Source organism: Chenopodium album, chromosome 6 (assembly GCF_948465745.1).
Source record: "Chenopodium album chromosome 6, dcCheAlbu1.1, whole genome shotgun sequence".
NCBI lineage: Eukaryota > Viridiplantae > Streptophyta > Magnoliopsida > Caryophyllales > Amaranthaceae > Chenopodium > Chenopodium album.
Window position 1 is genome coordinate 77,444,282 of NC_137839.1, and position 18,658 is coordinate 77,462,939.

Consider the following 18,658-nt stretch of genomic DNA (forward strand, 5'->3'; position numbering starts at 1 on the left):
CTATGCCTATTATTGAAAATATTACATATTGGAAGCCTAGTGTGATTTGATAGAACGCCCAATTAATGTCTAAATTGTGAGAATTGTATATGTTTCCTAGACCAACAAGCCTTATTTGACAGTGGGTTGAGGCCAACGAGTGCAACTAGGCGCACAGACCACAATTGCTATTGATTTGAAATGTATATAGGAGGGTTAACTGGCAAATTTACATAATTTTTTTTGAGTTTTTATCATTTCATTGGTACTTTTAACGTACTATTATACTTATAGTGGTATTTTTAATATACTATTATACATGTAATTTATACTATTAGAGTATAAGTTGTTTTAATAGTACAATTTATAGCCATTATAGGTAACAGTGGTACCACTAGAAAGGAAAAAAAATTCTTCAATCTTTTGACTTGTAACTGCTATTTACATGTTATGTAAATAGCAGCTATGCGCCAATACTTAACCGAGGCGAACACTCGTTCAATGCACCACTACTATAAATCATCGTCAAGTATAGTAGTAGAGTAAAGACATGAAATTCTCAGGTGTTGTTTGGTCTACATACAAAATCATAGGAATTGGAAATTCCTAGGAATTGCAAAATGAGTAAGTTGTTTGGTTGAATAAAATTTAGTGAAATGGGGGAAGTAGAACTTCCTAGGAATTTCCAGAATTTAATTACCTAGTCCCCCCTAGGTAAGTTGAAATTCCTATGGGAATTAACTTCCTCATTACTAACCAAACAACTTTGAGAAATTCCCATGAATTTGATTATGGAATTTATTTCCCACATATTAGAAATTCATGGGATTTTTCACTTCCTATGTTAACCAAACGACCCCCACATACACCCATCAAATCTGTACCCGAAATGACCTCTGGTGCCTCACTAACCCAAATCCTATTACCTAGCTCATTGGACTAAGCTTAGCAAAAGTGTGGATATGCTATATATGAATGCTGCTTCTTTACTTATGATCTGATTTTATTGGATCACATTCATACACTCAAATAAGCAAGGTCGGCATGTACATCTTTAACACATATAACTTTGCTTTAGCATGTGGATCCTTTGGAAAGTGTAGTTCCTCAATCCTCATCCCCATGTTATTCACTTTTGTGTGCAACAAAATTTCTCACCTGAATACTACTTTCTACATGAATTGATCGATAACTTTACTTATGACGAAGAAAGTAGTCATTATATACTATACATAGTTTACGGTAAGAAAATCCTCAAATCTGTCTCTTATCATCATCAATGATACATAAAATTAAAAAACTAATGGTGTTTCAGTATTTTAGTTAATTAGGCCCATAGTTAAGTAATTTGACAATTAGCTTTAACAAAGTTGATAAAGGAAAAGATTAGCTAGGAAGTTAGCTAACTAATTAGAAAATTCATAAATAATGATAACCCCCACAAAAATGACATTTGCTAGGTACAATGAGGCTCACTTAGATATTATCACTGTACCCTCTCATTTCACCCTCCACATGGCACTTTTTTATTTGACACGTCAAACTCAAATGTACACTTGTTGTCTTGTTGATGCTACCCTTGAACTTGTTATCACTTCCTTCTCGACATACCACAACTACATACGAGGTAGTCTGGTCTAGGGGGAAAATGATTAACACACTCTATGCGAGAGCACAATTATGTTCTTTTTACGGTATGTCAATATTAATTAAGGGTGTGCTAAAATCAATTCTTATCAGGGGGTGTATTAATACGGAGTAAAAATTCCGTATAAACAAATTCAAATCCAAAAATGGAAAAACTTGAATCCAAAATTTGGGTAAGTGGGTTTCAAATTTGATCCGAAAATATGCAACTTAAGTTTTATGTGGTCACATTTATTTATCAGAGTAACTCTCAACTATTTATAAGGATAGTATTATTTTATCTACCTAAAGTAACCTCAATTTATCATACAAGTAATATCAATTGTGTAGTAATAAAAATAATAATAATAAAAAAAAAAAAGTAATTTTACTTGTTCATTTGAGTAATGTCATTTGAGTAATGCCTTTTCTTTTGTTTTTACTACTCTGTATTAAAGAAACAATGACCTCTTTGTCAAAAAATTACTTTATTTTGACAAAAAAGAAAAGGCATTACTTGTGATAAAATAGAGTATATTTTTTTATGTATGCATTATTAATATCAGTGAAAGTGAATGTTACAAAGAGTAAAATGAGGCATTTATTTTGAAACGAATAATGGAGTATAGTAAAAGTACAATGACTAGAGTTATAACATCCAGAAACCTAGATCCCTAAATACAGTATGTTAATTGAAATCGGTTAGTATCTTATAATTATAGGAGATGACCCCTTTTCAGCTCAATAGTGTTCATCTAAGCTATTGATGATAGGAGTACTAAGCTAGCTCACAATTTTTATACTTCAATGTTGAACAACTAGTCACAACTTATGTAATAATTTTCTAGCATTAATAAGTCATGTGCTTTTTTTTTAACTACAAAGTGCGAGTTGGTATTGAGGAATAAGGGGTTATGGCGATAATCAAATAAGGAAGTGTCACATAAACGGATATACACATTTCGAGATTCATGACAGAGATACGTTCCTTGTACAATACGGAGTACTTTGTACATAAATATATACGAATATTCATTACCATCATTTATTACCGCAATAGTCATTTCTTGTTATTCAATCAAGTGGTCACGAGCTTAGTTAATCAACGGTCGATATCGATGACACCCCAGCAATACTAAACCCAGGATAAACCTCTCCAAAGTCTCCAACCTACGGCTCAAATTCTAAGGCCATGACTGATAATTCCACTTGAGCAAGAGAATACAATGTGTGTACTACTATCCAAATTTAGCCTGTCCTTTTTTGTTGATATTTTCCCATTTGGTTTTATTTGTTCATTTAAATTGACACCCAAAATTTTCCAAAACAATAAAAATAAATAAAAATCAAATCTTTATTAAAAATAAATAATTGAATTTTTTTGATGTTGCTGATTCCGAATATCAATGACTGATCACTGAAAGAGGGGGGATGTTGGAGTGTTGAATAGAATGCAGAAGGAGAAACTTCGGGAAGTGTGATTTCAGAAGGAGGAGAGAGAAAGTAGAGAGAGAAAGCTTCACAGCCATGGAAGTTTCTGGGTTGCAATCTCAAAGGCCTGTTTGGTGCAGTCAAAGTTTTATTATTACTAGGCAAAATTCCCACTTAAATTTCAGACCTTTTACTGGTTTAGTCCCTTGCAAATCATCTTACAGATCTTTTCATGTAAGTTTCTTCCCTTATTTTTTGATAAAATTTAATCTTTTTTTATGGGTAGGTGATGAAATTTTATTTCTAATTTGATGTTGGTAATTGGTACGGAGTAATTTAATTTTTTGTTTTTGCAATGATTTTGTGATTTGGTAATGAATTTTTCATTTGATTGTCTTTGTTTCTTAATGTCCGATTTTAATAATGTGTAATATGTGATGTAGATGGTTTACATTTCAATGGTGAATTTCAGACATTGTTGTTGTGTGTCGGTTAACCGAGTGTATAGAAGGCCATAAAGGGCAATGATGTAGACGAGATTTGATTTTAGGTTCTGGGTACGACCCTAGGACTCTATGAGCCTAGTTAGCTGACATCTCACACGAATTTCCCATTTGATTCACTATTTTACCCTTTTGATAATTGAATAATGTTATTGATTTCTTTATTAATTTGTTTGTTTCATTTGTGAATGCTGTGTGTTTTTGTGGGTTCTTATTAGTTTAATGGCTTTTGAGTTGTTATGAAACTGTGAAAGTGTTTATTTTGATGATTGTGGCTAAATGTGTTCATATTATTGCACTTTCCAACCCCTTTTCATTAGTTAATGTGGGTGATTGGATGCCTTCTCTTGCATTAGCATTTGTAGCAGTGATCCTGCAAATATCGGTGTTGGATAATTGAAACTAATTGGTGCTGTCTGGTTCAATTTTGAGCAGTACTTCTTTGAGGTGATTTGTATCTGCATTGATTCATTGACTAAGAATTGTTTCTTGTTGCCCATTTTTATCCCAGTCTTATTCTAGGCGTCTACAGTACCCAAGGAATGGAAATTTCCGTCCGTGTTATGCCACTGGAGGTTAGTGTGTCTTCATTACTGTTTCCCATTTGAGATTAATTTCGGGAATACTTTCCTTTTGTATCCTCTGACTGTGCCTTAGCAATGCTTATTCTCCTTTATAGAATTTTCAAAGAAGAAACAGAAAAAATGGTCAAGGCCCAAAGGTTCTGCTCCCAAAGGATTTGTCCCAAAGGCTCCTGTTGGCACTAGCACACCAAAGAGGGATCAAACGGATGAAGAAGATAACAGTCCTTCAGTTGATTCGTCTCCTGAGCTTGGTAAAAGAGCATCTGATGTAGGATTTAGTGCTGAGAAAACCGAGAGATCAGAAGTTTCTCAAGTAAATAGAATTGGAGAACAAAGGGAGGATTTAACTAATGGGAAAGCTGGAAAGTCAACCCTAACCAAGAAAGCAGTAACTAATGGTAGTAAAAATCTGCTTAAGGAAATTGATACTGTTACAGTGTTTATCGGGGAAGGTAGAAGCAGTACTAGTGATTTGATTGATGAAACTGGATTAGAACCTGAGGATTTAGAGAGCAAACAAGGAAGTTCTACTGAAAGCAATGTGTTGGAATCTGAAAAAATAGTTTCTGGTACTGGAATAATTGATGAGAATGAGAAGGATAAAATGACCGAAAATGAAGCTTTAGATTTAGATAGAGGGGGTTCTGAGATTTTCGAGGACATGGCTTCAGAAAACAAGCAAAGCAATGAAGACAGATCTGAGGCTGAAACTAGAATGTTGGTATCAGAAAATAAGGTTTCTGATTTAACCCCTTACGAGAAAAAAGTAGAGGATATAGTTAGCGTTCAGGAGAATATATCTTTGATTAGCTATCCAAGTGTTGAATCTGACAAAAATGTTACTGACTCTGAAGTGCTGCCAGGATCTGAAACTCTCCTTAGCAATGAGAGGGAAACCAAAGAGTTAGATAGTAAGGAATTTGATGATGAGAGTGTTACAGAAACTGAGGTGGTGGGTTCAAGCTCAAGGGCTGCTATAACCACTGATGAGAAAGAACTGGAAGAGGCTTTGCGAAAATTGCAGTTGGAGATGGAAGCTCTTGAACGGCAGAAAGTACTTGAGGAAATGGCGGAGCATAATTTTTCCAAAGGAACCAAAGTTTTTATTTATCCTGAGACAGCAAAACCTGATCAGGATATAGAGCTTTTCCTCAATCGAAGTCTTTCCCCTCTGAAAGATGAACCAGATGTGATGGTCATGGGAGCATTTAATGATTGGCGTTGGAAATCATTTACCACAAAACTTCAAAAGAGCCATCTCAGGGGTGATTGGTGGTCCTGTCAGATTCATGTTCCCAAGGAAGCATACAAGATGGAGTTTATTTTTTTTAACGGGCAAGATGTTTATGACAATAATGACAAGAAAGATTTCCACATTATTGTGGAAGGGGGCATGGACTTGGATACTTTTGAAGATTTCTTGCTCGAGGAGAAACGTAGAGAGCAAGAGAACCTGGCAAAGGTAGAAGCTGAGAGGAAGAGACAAGCTGAGGAGCAGCGGCAAAGGGAGGAAGAGAGGGCTGCTAGCGAAGCTGATCGAGCACAAGCAAAGGCAGAAGTAGAGAAACGAAAAGAGAAACTGAGAGAACTGGTGAAGAAAGCCGTGTCATCCATGGATAATGTTTGGTTTTTTGAACCTCGTGAGTTTAAAGATGGTGATTTGGTTCGTTTATATTATAACAAGAGCTCCGGCCCTCTTGTTCATGCCAATGATGTTTGGATTCACGGGGGTCATGATAATTGGAGTTTTGGGCTCTCAGTTGTTGCCAGACTCGTGAAATCTGAGGAGAAAGAGGGCGACTGGTGGTATGCTGAAGGTATGATAGTGCTATAGTTTAATATTTCCTTGACTAAAATCACATATTGATGAAAGTTTCCACCTCTTTATTCTTTTCATTTATTTGGGAAAGGGCGGGTAGCATATGCTAACAGATTATGGATTTTGCAATGAAGTTTGTCCAGTGGCTGCTAATAGTCCTACACCAGAACAGACTCCGAACATACCACTCTTATTGTACCTGCTGTGGCCTGTAAATTTAGGATAATAGAATTCATATCTTATAAAATATCAATCTGATAACTGAAAAGGTGTTCTTTACCATTGACAAATGTCTGAAGGATAGACTAGTGGTTTTTGTTGCTTCTTGTCTAAATTCTTAAGGCACCTCTCATTAACTAGATGCACTCTTTGTTAATTGATGATATATTCTTGTCTGTTGGAGTTTTCTATCTGTTTGCAGTTTTAAGCATTATTCTTAACACAGTAAATGATTGCTTATGCTTTTCCTACCAAAGTAAATCTCACTTCAGTAACATTTAAATGCATTAGGAAGATAAAGTCCACCCATGCCTAAGTAGTGCACATTTTTACTCCCTCTGTGTTTTAATAAGTGTTACCCTTACCAAACGTGGCCGTGTTTTAATTAGTGGTACACTTTCCTTTTAGCAAAAGGCTACATTTTAATATTATATCTTTCTCCTTTTATGTCCCCACCTAAACTCACTACTACGGAGTACTTTTTAATTATTTCTTTCCTCTCACATTCATACTTTTTAATAAACTATTAAATCCACTATATTTCTTTAACAATTTTTTAATATTCCAACTACCCCACTTACCTTTTATTATAAATATGTGCCGGTCAAAATGTAACACTTATTATAACATGGAGGGAGTATTGTGATTTGACTTTTTGAAAATCTTAATTGTACTGTGCTAGCTTGGGATCACTGTTTAAATGAATCAAAGCAGGTGACAAAAGCCTATCATCAAAACCAAGTGAGTTTCCAACTGTAAATCTATTGGCAATAAGAGTAGCTCATCCCCTCCTGCTTACAATGTGTGACAAACTAACACACACACTTGTATCTAACCGTGCAAATAACTAAAATTAAGAAACAACACAATGAAGATCGTCAACAACAAAAGGGATGCACAAGCCCAAATCAAAATAGCATCTGAAAAGTGTACATGTCCAGCCAAACCATTTGATACCAAATGTTGAGAAAATCCCTTCAACAATACCCAATTGAGGTTCCATCCTAGAAGCAATTGAAAATAGGAGTAACTCACATGGCTTATTAGATAGCTCACCATTTCTACTTCCAATGAGGGACATCTCAAGTCACACTCGCAGATCCACTTGAACCCAACAATTAGGGCTACCTGAAACTAACGAAGTGACTGCTGCATGTCTGTAATCTTAACGTGAAAAAGTCTGCTGCTAATATTGCCAGTAGCTCTAGTATAGATGAACAATGTGGAGCTCTGGTCAGTTGCAAATCCCCATTGCATTATATTTAAGGATGTGTTATTGCATAAACTCATATAGCACTAGATAGAAGTGCTAGGAAGAGGATCTTTGTGGACGACCACAGGAGAAATCTTGGGTCATGCTGCTACTTTCATCCTTTAAATCAAGGCTTAGGCATTGTTGTTAATATCTGGAAATTGGAATTTGTTCTGCTTTTGCCAGATTATACCTCTATTAGTCTTTATCTGGTTTTCAATCTGATTACAGGAAGTTTGGTACTCTTGATTTAGAATCTTTCTAGATGCCTGGAAGTTGTAAGATTGAAGGAGTATGAAACAGAGATTTTGTTTTCTATTATAGGTCTGACCTATAGAATTTTGTTTTCTATTATAGTACCTTCTTATTCAAGTAGCAACATATATACTTTTATTAACTATGAGACACAAACTATAGTCCATTTGTATTTCTCTGCTTATTTCCCTGAGTGAGCATGAGGGAAATTATTTTTGGTCAATTGAAGAAGTGCTATGGTAGTTCTTATTGTCCTACAAGTTACAATCATTACTCTATATGGTGGTGACGTCACTTTCAGACTAGCGAGGCTTATACTCCTTGTTTGTAGTTGGAAACTGGGAAAAGTAAACTAAGGTGGTGAGCTGGTGACCATTAACATCTGAGAAATCACTTTGTTTTGTCTGTCAGTTCCTGTGCCCATATTTTATATGCATAACAAACTGACTAGAAGGAAATAGTGACTAAAAGGAAAGAGTTGTTTCCCCTTGCATTGATACTGCATATGGACTAGAAGGAATGAACCAAAAAGATCAATAAAACTGTGCTATAAAAGTAAATGCTTTCAAAATGTTTATAATTTACTATACTGATGCATTTGTGTGCATCTTTGTATAGTTACGGTTCCTGATCAAGCAGTTGTCTTGGACTGGGTTTTTGCTGATGGGCCACCACAGAAGGCTTCCATATATGATAACAATAAGCGCCAGGATTTCCATGCTGTTGTTCCCAAGTCCGTGCCTAACGAACTATACTGGGTTGAGGAAGAACTGCGGATATACCAGAGACTTCAGGAGGACAGGAGAGCAAAACAGGAGGCCTTACGTGCCAAGGTGATTACTTTGTCATTAAGTTTCATCATAATTCTAGCTTTTTACTTTAGAGTTGTTATATTGGTACTGCAAATAATGCTGTAATTGACAACATATATTTCCTGGCCTTTTAAAGAAACCATCTACTAGCTATCATCATGCTGCAGTAAAAGCAATAAATGCTAGAATTTTTTTTTTCTTTGAATGGACAATTTTCTTGGGAAAGGCCATAAATCTACCACCCCGTGTCCCCGTCTATGTCCCCTCAAGTAGTCTTCACCATAGTAGGAGCTTATCAGTGTTATTTGTAATTCATCGTGATATCTGGAGAAATAGGCAATACACCTCTATCTGCTCAAAATCTAAACATTTGCTGGAGACTGGAGAGTGCTCACCTAAGTCTTTTATGATCACAGCATGTAGTATAGAAGTAATGGACTTAGCAGCTATTGCCGATTTTAAAAATATGTGAGGGTACAATGAAGAGTTGAACAAATGATGTTTGGAGTCCTCTGGTCAGATGAAGCCGGGTTTCCCTGGTTGGTGTTATTGAAGTTTTTGATTTGGATGTGTATAGATACACCATACACGTATCGGTTACTTTTTTACATGTGTCTAGAGTTCTAGGCTTTAGATACCTGTCTTGATTACCTGTGCCTTTTTCTCTTCATCTCCCCCCCCCCTTTTTTTTTGGAGGGTGGTTGTATTGCTAGTAAGAAAAGAAATTACAGGTATTACCATATTAGTAGACTGATGTTGCCTGAAACAGTCATTTTACAACTAACAGTGGACTTGTTTTATGGCACCTTCCTAGAAGCTCTCTCTCTCTCTCTTTCTCTCTCTCATCCCCTTACCTGTAATTGCTTTGTACTGCATGTTACCTGGCCTTGTTGACTGACGTCAGTAACATGTATATTCTATAAAAACAATGTTGTTCTATGCACAGGCTGAAAAAACAGCTCGCATGAAGGCTGAAACCAAAGAAAAAACTTTGAAGACATTCTTGCTGTCTCAGAGGCATATTGTTTACACTGATCCTGTGGATGTAAAAGCAGGACAAGATGTTACTGTGTATTACAATCCCTCTAATACTGTTCTGAATGGGAAGCCAGAAGTTTGGTTTAGAGGTTCCTTTAATCAATGGACCCATCGTAGAGGTCCATTGCCCCCTCAGAAAATGTACCCTGCCGAGAATGGTACTCATGTCAAGACAACTGGTAAGCTAAATCAACTGCTATTGTACGATTAATTTTTATTCATGGATACATTTTCATGATGTTGGCTGTGTACTTTGACCTCTTTGTTTCTTCACGTGTCTAGTGAATCCTTGAAGGATTTCGCCGTTGAGAAAATTTCTAGCCACGTTATATGCGTCTTTTTCTATTATTTTTCTGAGACAAGAAAACGCCTCTCATTTCAGAAAACTTCTTTTTTTTTTTGTTTTGCTGATGCACATTGTGTCATATATAATTGAAATTACATGCTGTTTATTTTGTATTGGATAGGTGACTGACATTTCTTGTACATGTGAACACTGATGCTGTCCTGATCTTTGTATTTTAGTTGTACTCTTTGTTCTCATGATTGAACTCTGTCTACTTAAAATGGTTTTTTTATTTTATTTTATTTATTGTGCTATGAATTAGTTTGCTTGTTTGCAATTTTCCTTGGGAAAGGTTGTTGACTAGTACATCCATTGTTGATGTTACTAGGGGAGTAAAGCGCTCATTCATTCATTTACCTATATTTATTATTTAAAGGCCGAGTTCAAGCATGAAACAGGAGTTGCTTTTGCCATTGATATTATAGCACTCGATATCTCCTAATGCAAAGTTCTCTTTGTAGTCAAGGTGCCATTGGATGCGTACATGATGGATTTTGTTTTCTCTGAGTGGGAAGATGGTGGAATTTTTGACAACAAATTTGGTATGGATTACCATGTACCTGTCTTTGGTGGGATAGCCAAAGAGCCTCCAATGCATATTGTTCATATAGCTGTCGAAATGGCTCCTATTGCTAAGGTAAAATCTTCACTAAGTTGATTCTTTTTTGATGCGATTTCAACCTGTGCATGCCAGTGTATGTAAGAAGTTAGTGGGTTTTTGCACAACCCCCCCCCCCCCCCCCCCCCCCGCGCGATAATCTGTCTTCGGGCTACAATAATAGTGATACATAAGATTATATTCCCGTAGAGAATTAGAGATTGTGGTTTCACTAGCATTTTGCTATAATCTGAGATAAAATCAGGTCTATATGAGCAATTACTCAAACAAACAAACCAAACTTCTTGAAGGAAAGTATTTTTTTATTATATTGAAGTATCTATTGTGCTATAGACTCTTAAATTACATCTGCATTATACAATTATCTGAAATAAGATCTGGGTCAATATGAGCAAGTACTCAAACACATGAACCAGATTTATGGCCTCAAGCCATTGTTAGAGAGTTGTGAGCTAAACTCACTATTTGAGAGTAATAGCCTCAAGCTATTACCTCTATCATTTGTAACCATTCCACAATTATCAATCAATAGTAAAGCTTTAATCTTTATTAATTCTTCACATTTACTCAACTTACAAAAAATCAGATTATATAGCTCACTCAAGAAGCAATCTTTTCATCTCTATTTTCCTGTTATTTGTGTGACTTAAGTTAGCAGTAAGCTCAGTCCATTACACAAACATACAAACTTATAATCTGAAATTGATGCAGGTGGGTGGCCTTGGAGATGTTGTGACTAGCTTGTCTCGTGCTGTTCAAGATTTAAACCATCATGTTGATGTAATTCTTCCAAAGTATCAGTGCTTGAACCTTAATCATGTAAGCCACTTTCCAATGTTTCTTTATGTTTATTCTTACTGTCTTAATTAGAATGGCTTTATAAGCTCACTAAAACTTCAAACATCTCCTTCACAAATTGTAGAAATTTTGGTTTTAACTACCTTTTGTTTGCTGAGCTTGGTAATTAACTGTCTTATAAGTTATATTGCTACAAAATGTCCTAAAGCTTATGGTTTTTCTCTCTGGTAACGGATTAGTCATAAATCATAACTATGCATGGGGCGTCACAAAATACAACTCTATCTCCACCCCTGCCGTCGTCACAGCCCCCAGTACTAACTCCAGCAGTCCAGCCACCGCTACCGTAGGGCCTCGCCATCGTCTTGCTAGCCTTTCTTCTTCCCTCTCTCCCATTCAATATTCATGACTTCCCAGTTCCTATCACCATATCCTTACTCCTTACAACCCTCCTTCAATTTTCATGGTTCGCCCTATATTCCCCTTACAATAGCCAACCAATTGCAGGGGCTACAGTACTTGCTGGAAGAGGGGGAAGGGATGGGCAGTGGAAGGGGAACTACTGGAGAAGGGCAAGTGAGGGAGAAAGGGAGAGGGAGGGCATTAGGTCTTAAACAGGTCTTTTGTTGGAGGGAGAGGGCAAGTGGAACTGTGGAAGGGAATAATAACTAATTTTCAAAAGCAAAATATGTTAAAAGCCAGATATACCAACTTTTATTTTACATTCTCAGTATTATTTATTTATTTATTTAATTAATTTTTTTTAATAAAGTATATGCATTTTCATCATTATATTGCAACAGGTGAAGGACTTCCATCACGCAAAGAGCTATTCATGGGGTGGTACTGAGATAAAAGTTTGGTTTGGGAAGGTTGAAGGCTTGTCTGTCCACTTTTTGGAGCCTCTCAATGGGTAATTGGCAAACCTTTTGTGCTCTTGTGTTTATGCCACTACTAAAATTTCAGCAATTGCTAGCTAGTGATAGGAAACAAAAATAAACAGCAACTGTTGTATGTGAGGCCTGTGGTCACTGGTCAGGATATGATCAGTTTGAACCTAATTTGCTAGAGTCAATACGAAGAGTTTTTGAAAATACTTTTAGAAAAACGTTCTGTAATCTGTACAGATAAAGTTTGGAAATTGAAAAGCAGTAAGCATGTAAAAGCTACTAGATACTGCCTGAGCTTCTGATAATCTGATGAACTAAGACCAGTATTTATGCCACATCTTTAATACTGAGACTTCACTTTATCTCCTTTTTGCTACATATTTGTATCCACGCTATAGAGCCTTGGCTCTTGGGATTTGTATGTTTTTTTTTTTCTTCTCCATGTGTGACTCTCCTTTTAAAATCTCTTCACTTTTCAGCCTTTTAAAGGTGAAGTGTAGACTCAGGACTTCAAGATCTTCTCTTCATCTATGGTACATATATTTAAGTGATCGAGTGTTACAAATCGTCTCATAGATCATGATGTAAAACAGCCATCTTCTTTTTTATGGTCCTTATCCAGCTTAGCAAATAATCACATTATTGAATGAATCTAGGGCAGTACTCTCTCTATGCTAAAAATCTGGCTCTTTTCTAAGAATGTCATTTATACCATGTGCTTAGTCTTTAGTGTTTGGCAGCCTGTTGTAGTCTCTGTAAATACTATTGTATATGATTTGATCATTTGCCATGGCTCTTTTCCTTGCTTTGGACAGATTGCTCCAGACTAATTCTGTCTATATTGGTAAAAATGATGGCGAAAGATTTGGTTTCTTTTGCCATGCTGCACTCGAATATCTCCTCCAAAGTGGATTTCATCCTGTAAGTTCAGAGCTTTGACTTTATTGAATTGCTATTGCTGATTCTTTGATCTCTGTCAGTTTTACTGCCATGAGTTTTTTTTGTCCTTTTATCTGTAGCCTTCCTCAGTAATGTATTTTGTCACAAGTTAAGTTCTCTTTTAGTGCACTATGAGATCTAAACATATTCCGTTTCTTCATAGATGCAATTTTGTAATTTGTTCACCTGGTGCAGGATATAATTCATTGCCATGATTGGTCAAGTGCTCCAGTGGCATGGCTGTATAAAGAGCATTATGGGCAGTATGGTCTTACTAATGCTCGTGTTGTTTTCACTATACATAATCTCGAGTTTGGGGCATACTTCATTGGAAGAGCAATGGAATATGCAGACAAGGCTACAACTGTGAGTCTATACTTGCCTGTTTAACATCTTGTTGTGTGGCTGTGGCAGCTACGATCTCTGAGGTCAAAGAATTTGGGGGGAGGGGGGGTCATACTGTGGATATTTGCATTACTCTTTTGGTTTAGCTATGCCTACGCAAGTGATGGTGGTTTTAATTTATATATATTATCATTTATCAGGTTTCAAATACCTATGCAAAGGAGGTTGCTGGAAATCCTGCAATTGCTCCTCATTTGTACAAATTTCACGGCATATTAAATGGGATTGATCCAGATATATGGGATCCTTTCAATGATAAGTTCATTCCAGTAAGTAATTCCTCTTCATTTAATCTGGATTTTTTTTCCCCAAAAAGCTTAAGTGTGCTTTTGTTAGTCGTCTTATCAATTATTTTCTCGAACTTACTGAGAAATGAAGGTGAATAATTGGGCACTGATAGAATTTCTTATTTATGAAGCATCTTTGATTAGGATTTTGTTCTACTGATTCTAAAGCTTGAGACAGCAATTTATATGACTCAGATCTTACTATATTTCCCCTTGTCCATCAAAACTCAGCTTCTTAATCTGACATATATGCATGATGTATATAACATCAGGTAAATTACACATCAGAAAATGTTGCAGAAGGTAAAAAAGCAGCCAAGGAAGCTTTACAACAAAGGTTTAGCATAAAAAAAGGTGATTTCCCATTAGTGGGAATAATTACTCGTTTAACTCATCAGAAAGGAATCCATCTCATCAAGCATGCCATTTGGCGCACTATAGAACGTGGCGGACAGGTCTTCCTCCTATTTATCTTGGTTCTTTTCTTAATAATTGTTGCTTGGTTTGTCGCAGTCAGTCAATTTCAGTGTTCTATGGTTTTAGGTTGTGTTGCTGGGCTCTGCTCCCGACCCACGCATACAGCAAGAATTTGTTGATGTTGCAAATCGATTGCATAATATGCATCATGACCGTGCTGGCCTTTGTTTGAATTACGACGAACCTCTTTCACACTTGGTATTTGATCATATAACTCAATTGCTTGCTCTTTTGAATTGTCTTCTAGTAACTGAATATAATGTGCATGTAGACTTACTAGTCACATTAAACTTCTCCGTAGATATATGCAGGTGCAGATTTGATTCTTGTCCCCTCAATATTTGAGCCATGTGGCCTAACCCAGCTTGTTGCTATGCGATATGGTTCAATACCAGTTGTTCGCAAAACTGGAGGTACAAATCTTCTCGTATTTCATACTCGTCATCAACATAAATAGTTTATTAACTATGTTATTAAGTTATGTAATCTTCTTGTGTTTTCTACATTGGTTCTATGGTGAGATAATTCTTCAAGTTATTTGCCTCCCTTATGTTTCTGGTTTTTGATTCCCTGTTCAATTTGATATCAGTGGAAAGCTGAAGTCATGTCTTGGTTTTATGTTGGTTTCAAAATTTTCATTCATAAATCATTTTGTTACTGTGTGAGATATCCAGCCTTTGTATCATGCTATGTATTTGCAAGCTTACAACTATACCTCAATAGTCAATATGTTAAAACTGTCAATGTCTACTCATGTTTTTACAGGACTTCACGATACTGTATTTGACGTTGATCATGACGTAGAGAGAGCAAGAGCACAAGGTTTGGAACCTAATGGATTCAATTTTGAAGGAGCTGATCCTGCCGGGGTAGATTATGCTCTTGATAGGTGAGTAATTTTCCATACTTTCTCAAGTAGCAACAATTAGAACAAACTAATAAAGTCTAAAATTGGTGAGGTTATTCTTGCATTTTGTAAGCTTTTAGTCTAATAAAGTCATGTAGTGTCCAAGCATCATCTGAAACCACAAGTTCATAATTACGTATTTACATGTTCTAGTGACATAAGGAGGTCCTAGTGACATAACTTACAGACCCTGAATTCGTTGCCTTCCTTGCCTCGGAATTTTCTGTGTCAACATATCTTGTGCCTTGGCACCTGCACCATGTCGTTCTTTCTTTATGATATTATTTTGGTAATATACAATACAACATTGCTAGCCTCCTGCCCATTTCCCCCTCTCAAGTCCCCAACCAAATTAAAATTTGATCCCATAACATGAGATTTGTGAGGCCAATGGACTACCAAGGTCTTCTGTCTGTACGATATATAGTTAAAGGATGCTTACTTTTTGATGAAATTTTCAGGGCTATATCAGCTTGGTATGATGCAAAGGAATGGTTCAACACATTGCGCAAGCGTGTGATGGAACAAGACTGGTCTTGGAATCGGCCTGCACTAGAGTATATGGAACTTTATCACGCAGCACGGAAAAACTGAGGATCTCACTCTGGCTTAGACAAAAGGGGTTTAGGACATTCTACAGATTGTATAGGTTCAACCATATTTTGCTGATAAGTTTTTGTTCACTCAAAAGCTTCTAGTTCTCCATATTATTTCATATAAGGTGCCAATATAGTCATAATAATGTTAAGTAGCAGAATTCTAGGCATACACTTTAGCATACCATAAAGGAACAGTATATGATTAAAGCTATTTATACTGCTTCAAAATATCAATAAAATGATTCATTCTTTTGCTAGAAAAAAAAAAAAAAAAAAAACATTTTATCATTTCATCTTTCATCTTTTCTTCTTTTGGACTTTGTTTTGGAATCAAGTGACCTTATGAAAGTTTATTTTATTGTATACTACTCCATATGTATGACTTTTATTATGGTTACAATGGCCCCAAAAGTTTGGGATCCCCACCTTCCCCAAAACCATAAAACCATTGAGCTCGCACTTTTTTTTTAAGGAAATATAAGATAGATACTTTATTATAAATCAGAATTCACTAAAATTACAAGACTGTGTGGAACGGACTCATGCAAACAAATTTCATGCAATTACGAGTATCCCATCTTGCCACAAGGTAGGCTACAATGTTACCTGCCCTCCAAACATGAGAAGAAACAAAAGCATAAAGACATCTTATGGTTTTTATCATTTCATCTTCCATCTTTTCTTCTTTTGGACTTTGTTTTGGAATCAAGTGACCAGTTTTATGAAAGTTTATTTTATTGTATACTACTCTGTATGTTAGTAAATTATGGTTACAATGGCCCGAAAGTTTGGGATCCCCACACAAGTACACAACCATTGAGCTCGCACTTGATCCTCTAGTTTTTTTACTCTTTAAAATATTAAACTTGTTAAATTGAAAGAAACTTTAATATTTGTGCAAACTCATACAAACAGATTTGAGCCTTCGAACTTATTTTTGTTTTTTATCAAAATTTGTTTAATGAGCAAACTTTTTTTTAAGTTTTTATTAACCAATTAACATTTATTTTGCTCAATAGATTTATAAGTGAAAACTAATTTTTTACTGATCTAAAATAATTTTGATGAAAGCTTGGGTTAGTTCCTTTAAACTTAAAAAGGTTTCATTAAATCTGTAAAACTATACCATATATACTACTCGGTACGTATATATATCTTTTACATGATGCACAAGAATTGAAAAGAAAAATTATAGTTTTAATAGGTGAGGAATTATAACATGAGAATAGGTTATAATTTGTTTGGTCTAGGTTATGCTGTTTTCATCATCAAATATTACAATTTGTACAAATCAATCATTTCAACCGTGAAATTGATACATTATGACTATTAAACGAGTCACCACCACGCACCAACTCTCTTGTGTTGACTATTGTTGGCATCATTATATGCCTAAGCTGATATTGACTGATTTTCATTGAAATAATGTAAGTTGTTTATTAATTATTTATCATATAAGTATATGAAAGTCATATTATATCCTATACACGCAAAGACTTTAGAGTTATTGATTTGTTATTGGCGGGAATAAGTTATGTAGGGTTAACATTAAAGATGCGCGGCAGTCCACATACAAGTTAACCATAGTTTCACTATAAAGAATTAAAGATAGAAGACAATATACTATGCATGTCACATTGAAAAAATACTTGACAACCTCTCATTTTATGTTCTATCACAATTACTCCCCCTTAATTGTATGATATGTATCATTCAATTAAGCTACTATATTTAATTTTTTTTTCTAAGTAGGTAATTACATGTACGAACTTGTAGTTGTTACCTCCTTTAATATAATCCATTTACACTAAATTAAATCCATAGGTAGAATTCAATAAAGTAGTTCTTTCGCAATCAAGTTCATTTGACCAATTCCACTAGTTATAAATTCAAGCTAAATATAATTAATTAGAGAGGACCCCCTTTACATTAGATTAATGAACGGTTTCAATTAGTAGCTTTAATGTTAAAATGATGACCGGGAATAATCCAAAGGTAAACCATTATACTTATAAATATGTTGTTTTCTAACATATATATACAACCGATTGTATCTTATGCATGGTACAGTTAAGACTATTTCTTTACTCATACGTTTGTACCTTGTGAGTACATATACAGGCATTTTATGCCTTTCGGTATATCAAATTGTACAATAAATAACCTCTACGAACTGTTTTCGTATTTGCTTAGTACGGAGTATATGATATGATGCGATAAGTGAGAGTTCTTATGTTGTGTATGTTCAAGCTGATATCGGTCTATAAGAGCCATAGAATATGCTTTGGTCCTTTTAGTAGATTAGTGACCACCAAGCAACAAACTTTAGGATAATGGCATAATGTTTATTAATGACTAGTTCAGGTGGGTTTTTGACAAGGATAAGAGAGATACATTACACAATTTGTAGTGGAGAATATTTCCAATTGGTCCTTAATAATGTCCCACAATGAATACAATGATAGGCTCGAGTCACTCAATAGTCAATACAGTACTTAAAATAAGTGCAACATTTTTAAAATATCGATATATGCTAGAAATAAAGGGTTTTTCTAACAAGGTATTTTGAAGAGAGATAAATTTGTGTGAAATCTTAATTCCACATAATATAATGTACATATTATGTCGGGTTTAGACTTGTTCTAGCCCCCACCTATATGTTAAAGAATAAAATAAAGAAGCACAAAAATTAAATTATTGAAAGTAAAGTCAAGACTTTGTGCTCTTTTGTCTACTAATTTCTCCTAAAGGACTTACATAGATGTTAATTGGTACTAATATTGTTCCCTTTGATGATTGCTCTACATTGAAATTAATTGATAACAATTGAACTTGGCTAAATGCATTTTATAATAAGATGTAACTATGTAAGT

General features: G+C 35.3%; 1 protein-coding gene across 1 annotated transcript; it reads left to right on the forward strand.

The window, feature by feature from the left end:
- Positions 1-2,872: 2,872 nt before the first annotated feature.
- On the forward strand, positions 2,873-16,024 carry LOC145636436 (starch synthase 3, chloroplastic/amyloplastic-like). Its single transcript, XM_081687998.1, has 16 exons — positions 2,873-3,270; positions 4,051-4,114; positions 4,219-5,940; positions 8,287-8,501; positions 9,427-9,697; positions 10,326-10,501; positions 11,195-11,302; positions 12,085-12,194; positions 12,987-13,092; positions 13,306-13,476; positions 13,656-13,784; positions 14,075-14,257; positions 14,346-14,477; positions 14,581-14,692; positions 15,045-15,168; positions 15,648-16,024. The coding sequence occupies exons 1-16, from the start codon at positions 3,133-3,135 to the stop codon at positions 15,778-15,780; spliced, it is 3,894 nt and encodes a 1,297-aa protein (XP_081544124.1). The 5' UTR covers positions 2,873-3,132; the 3' UTR covers positions 15,781-16,024.
- The last annotated feature ends 2,634 nt before the right edge of the window (positions 16,025-18,658 follow it).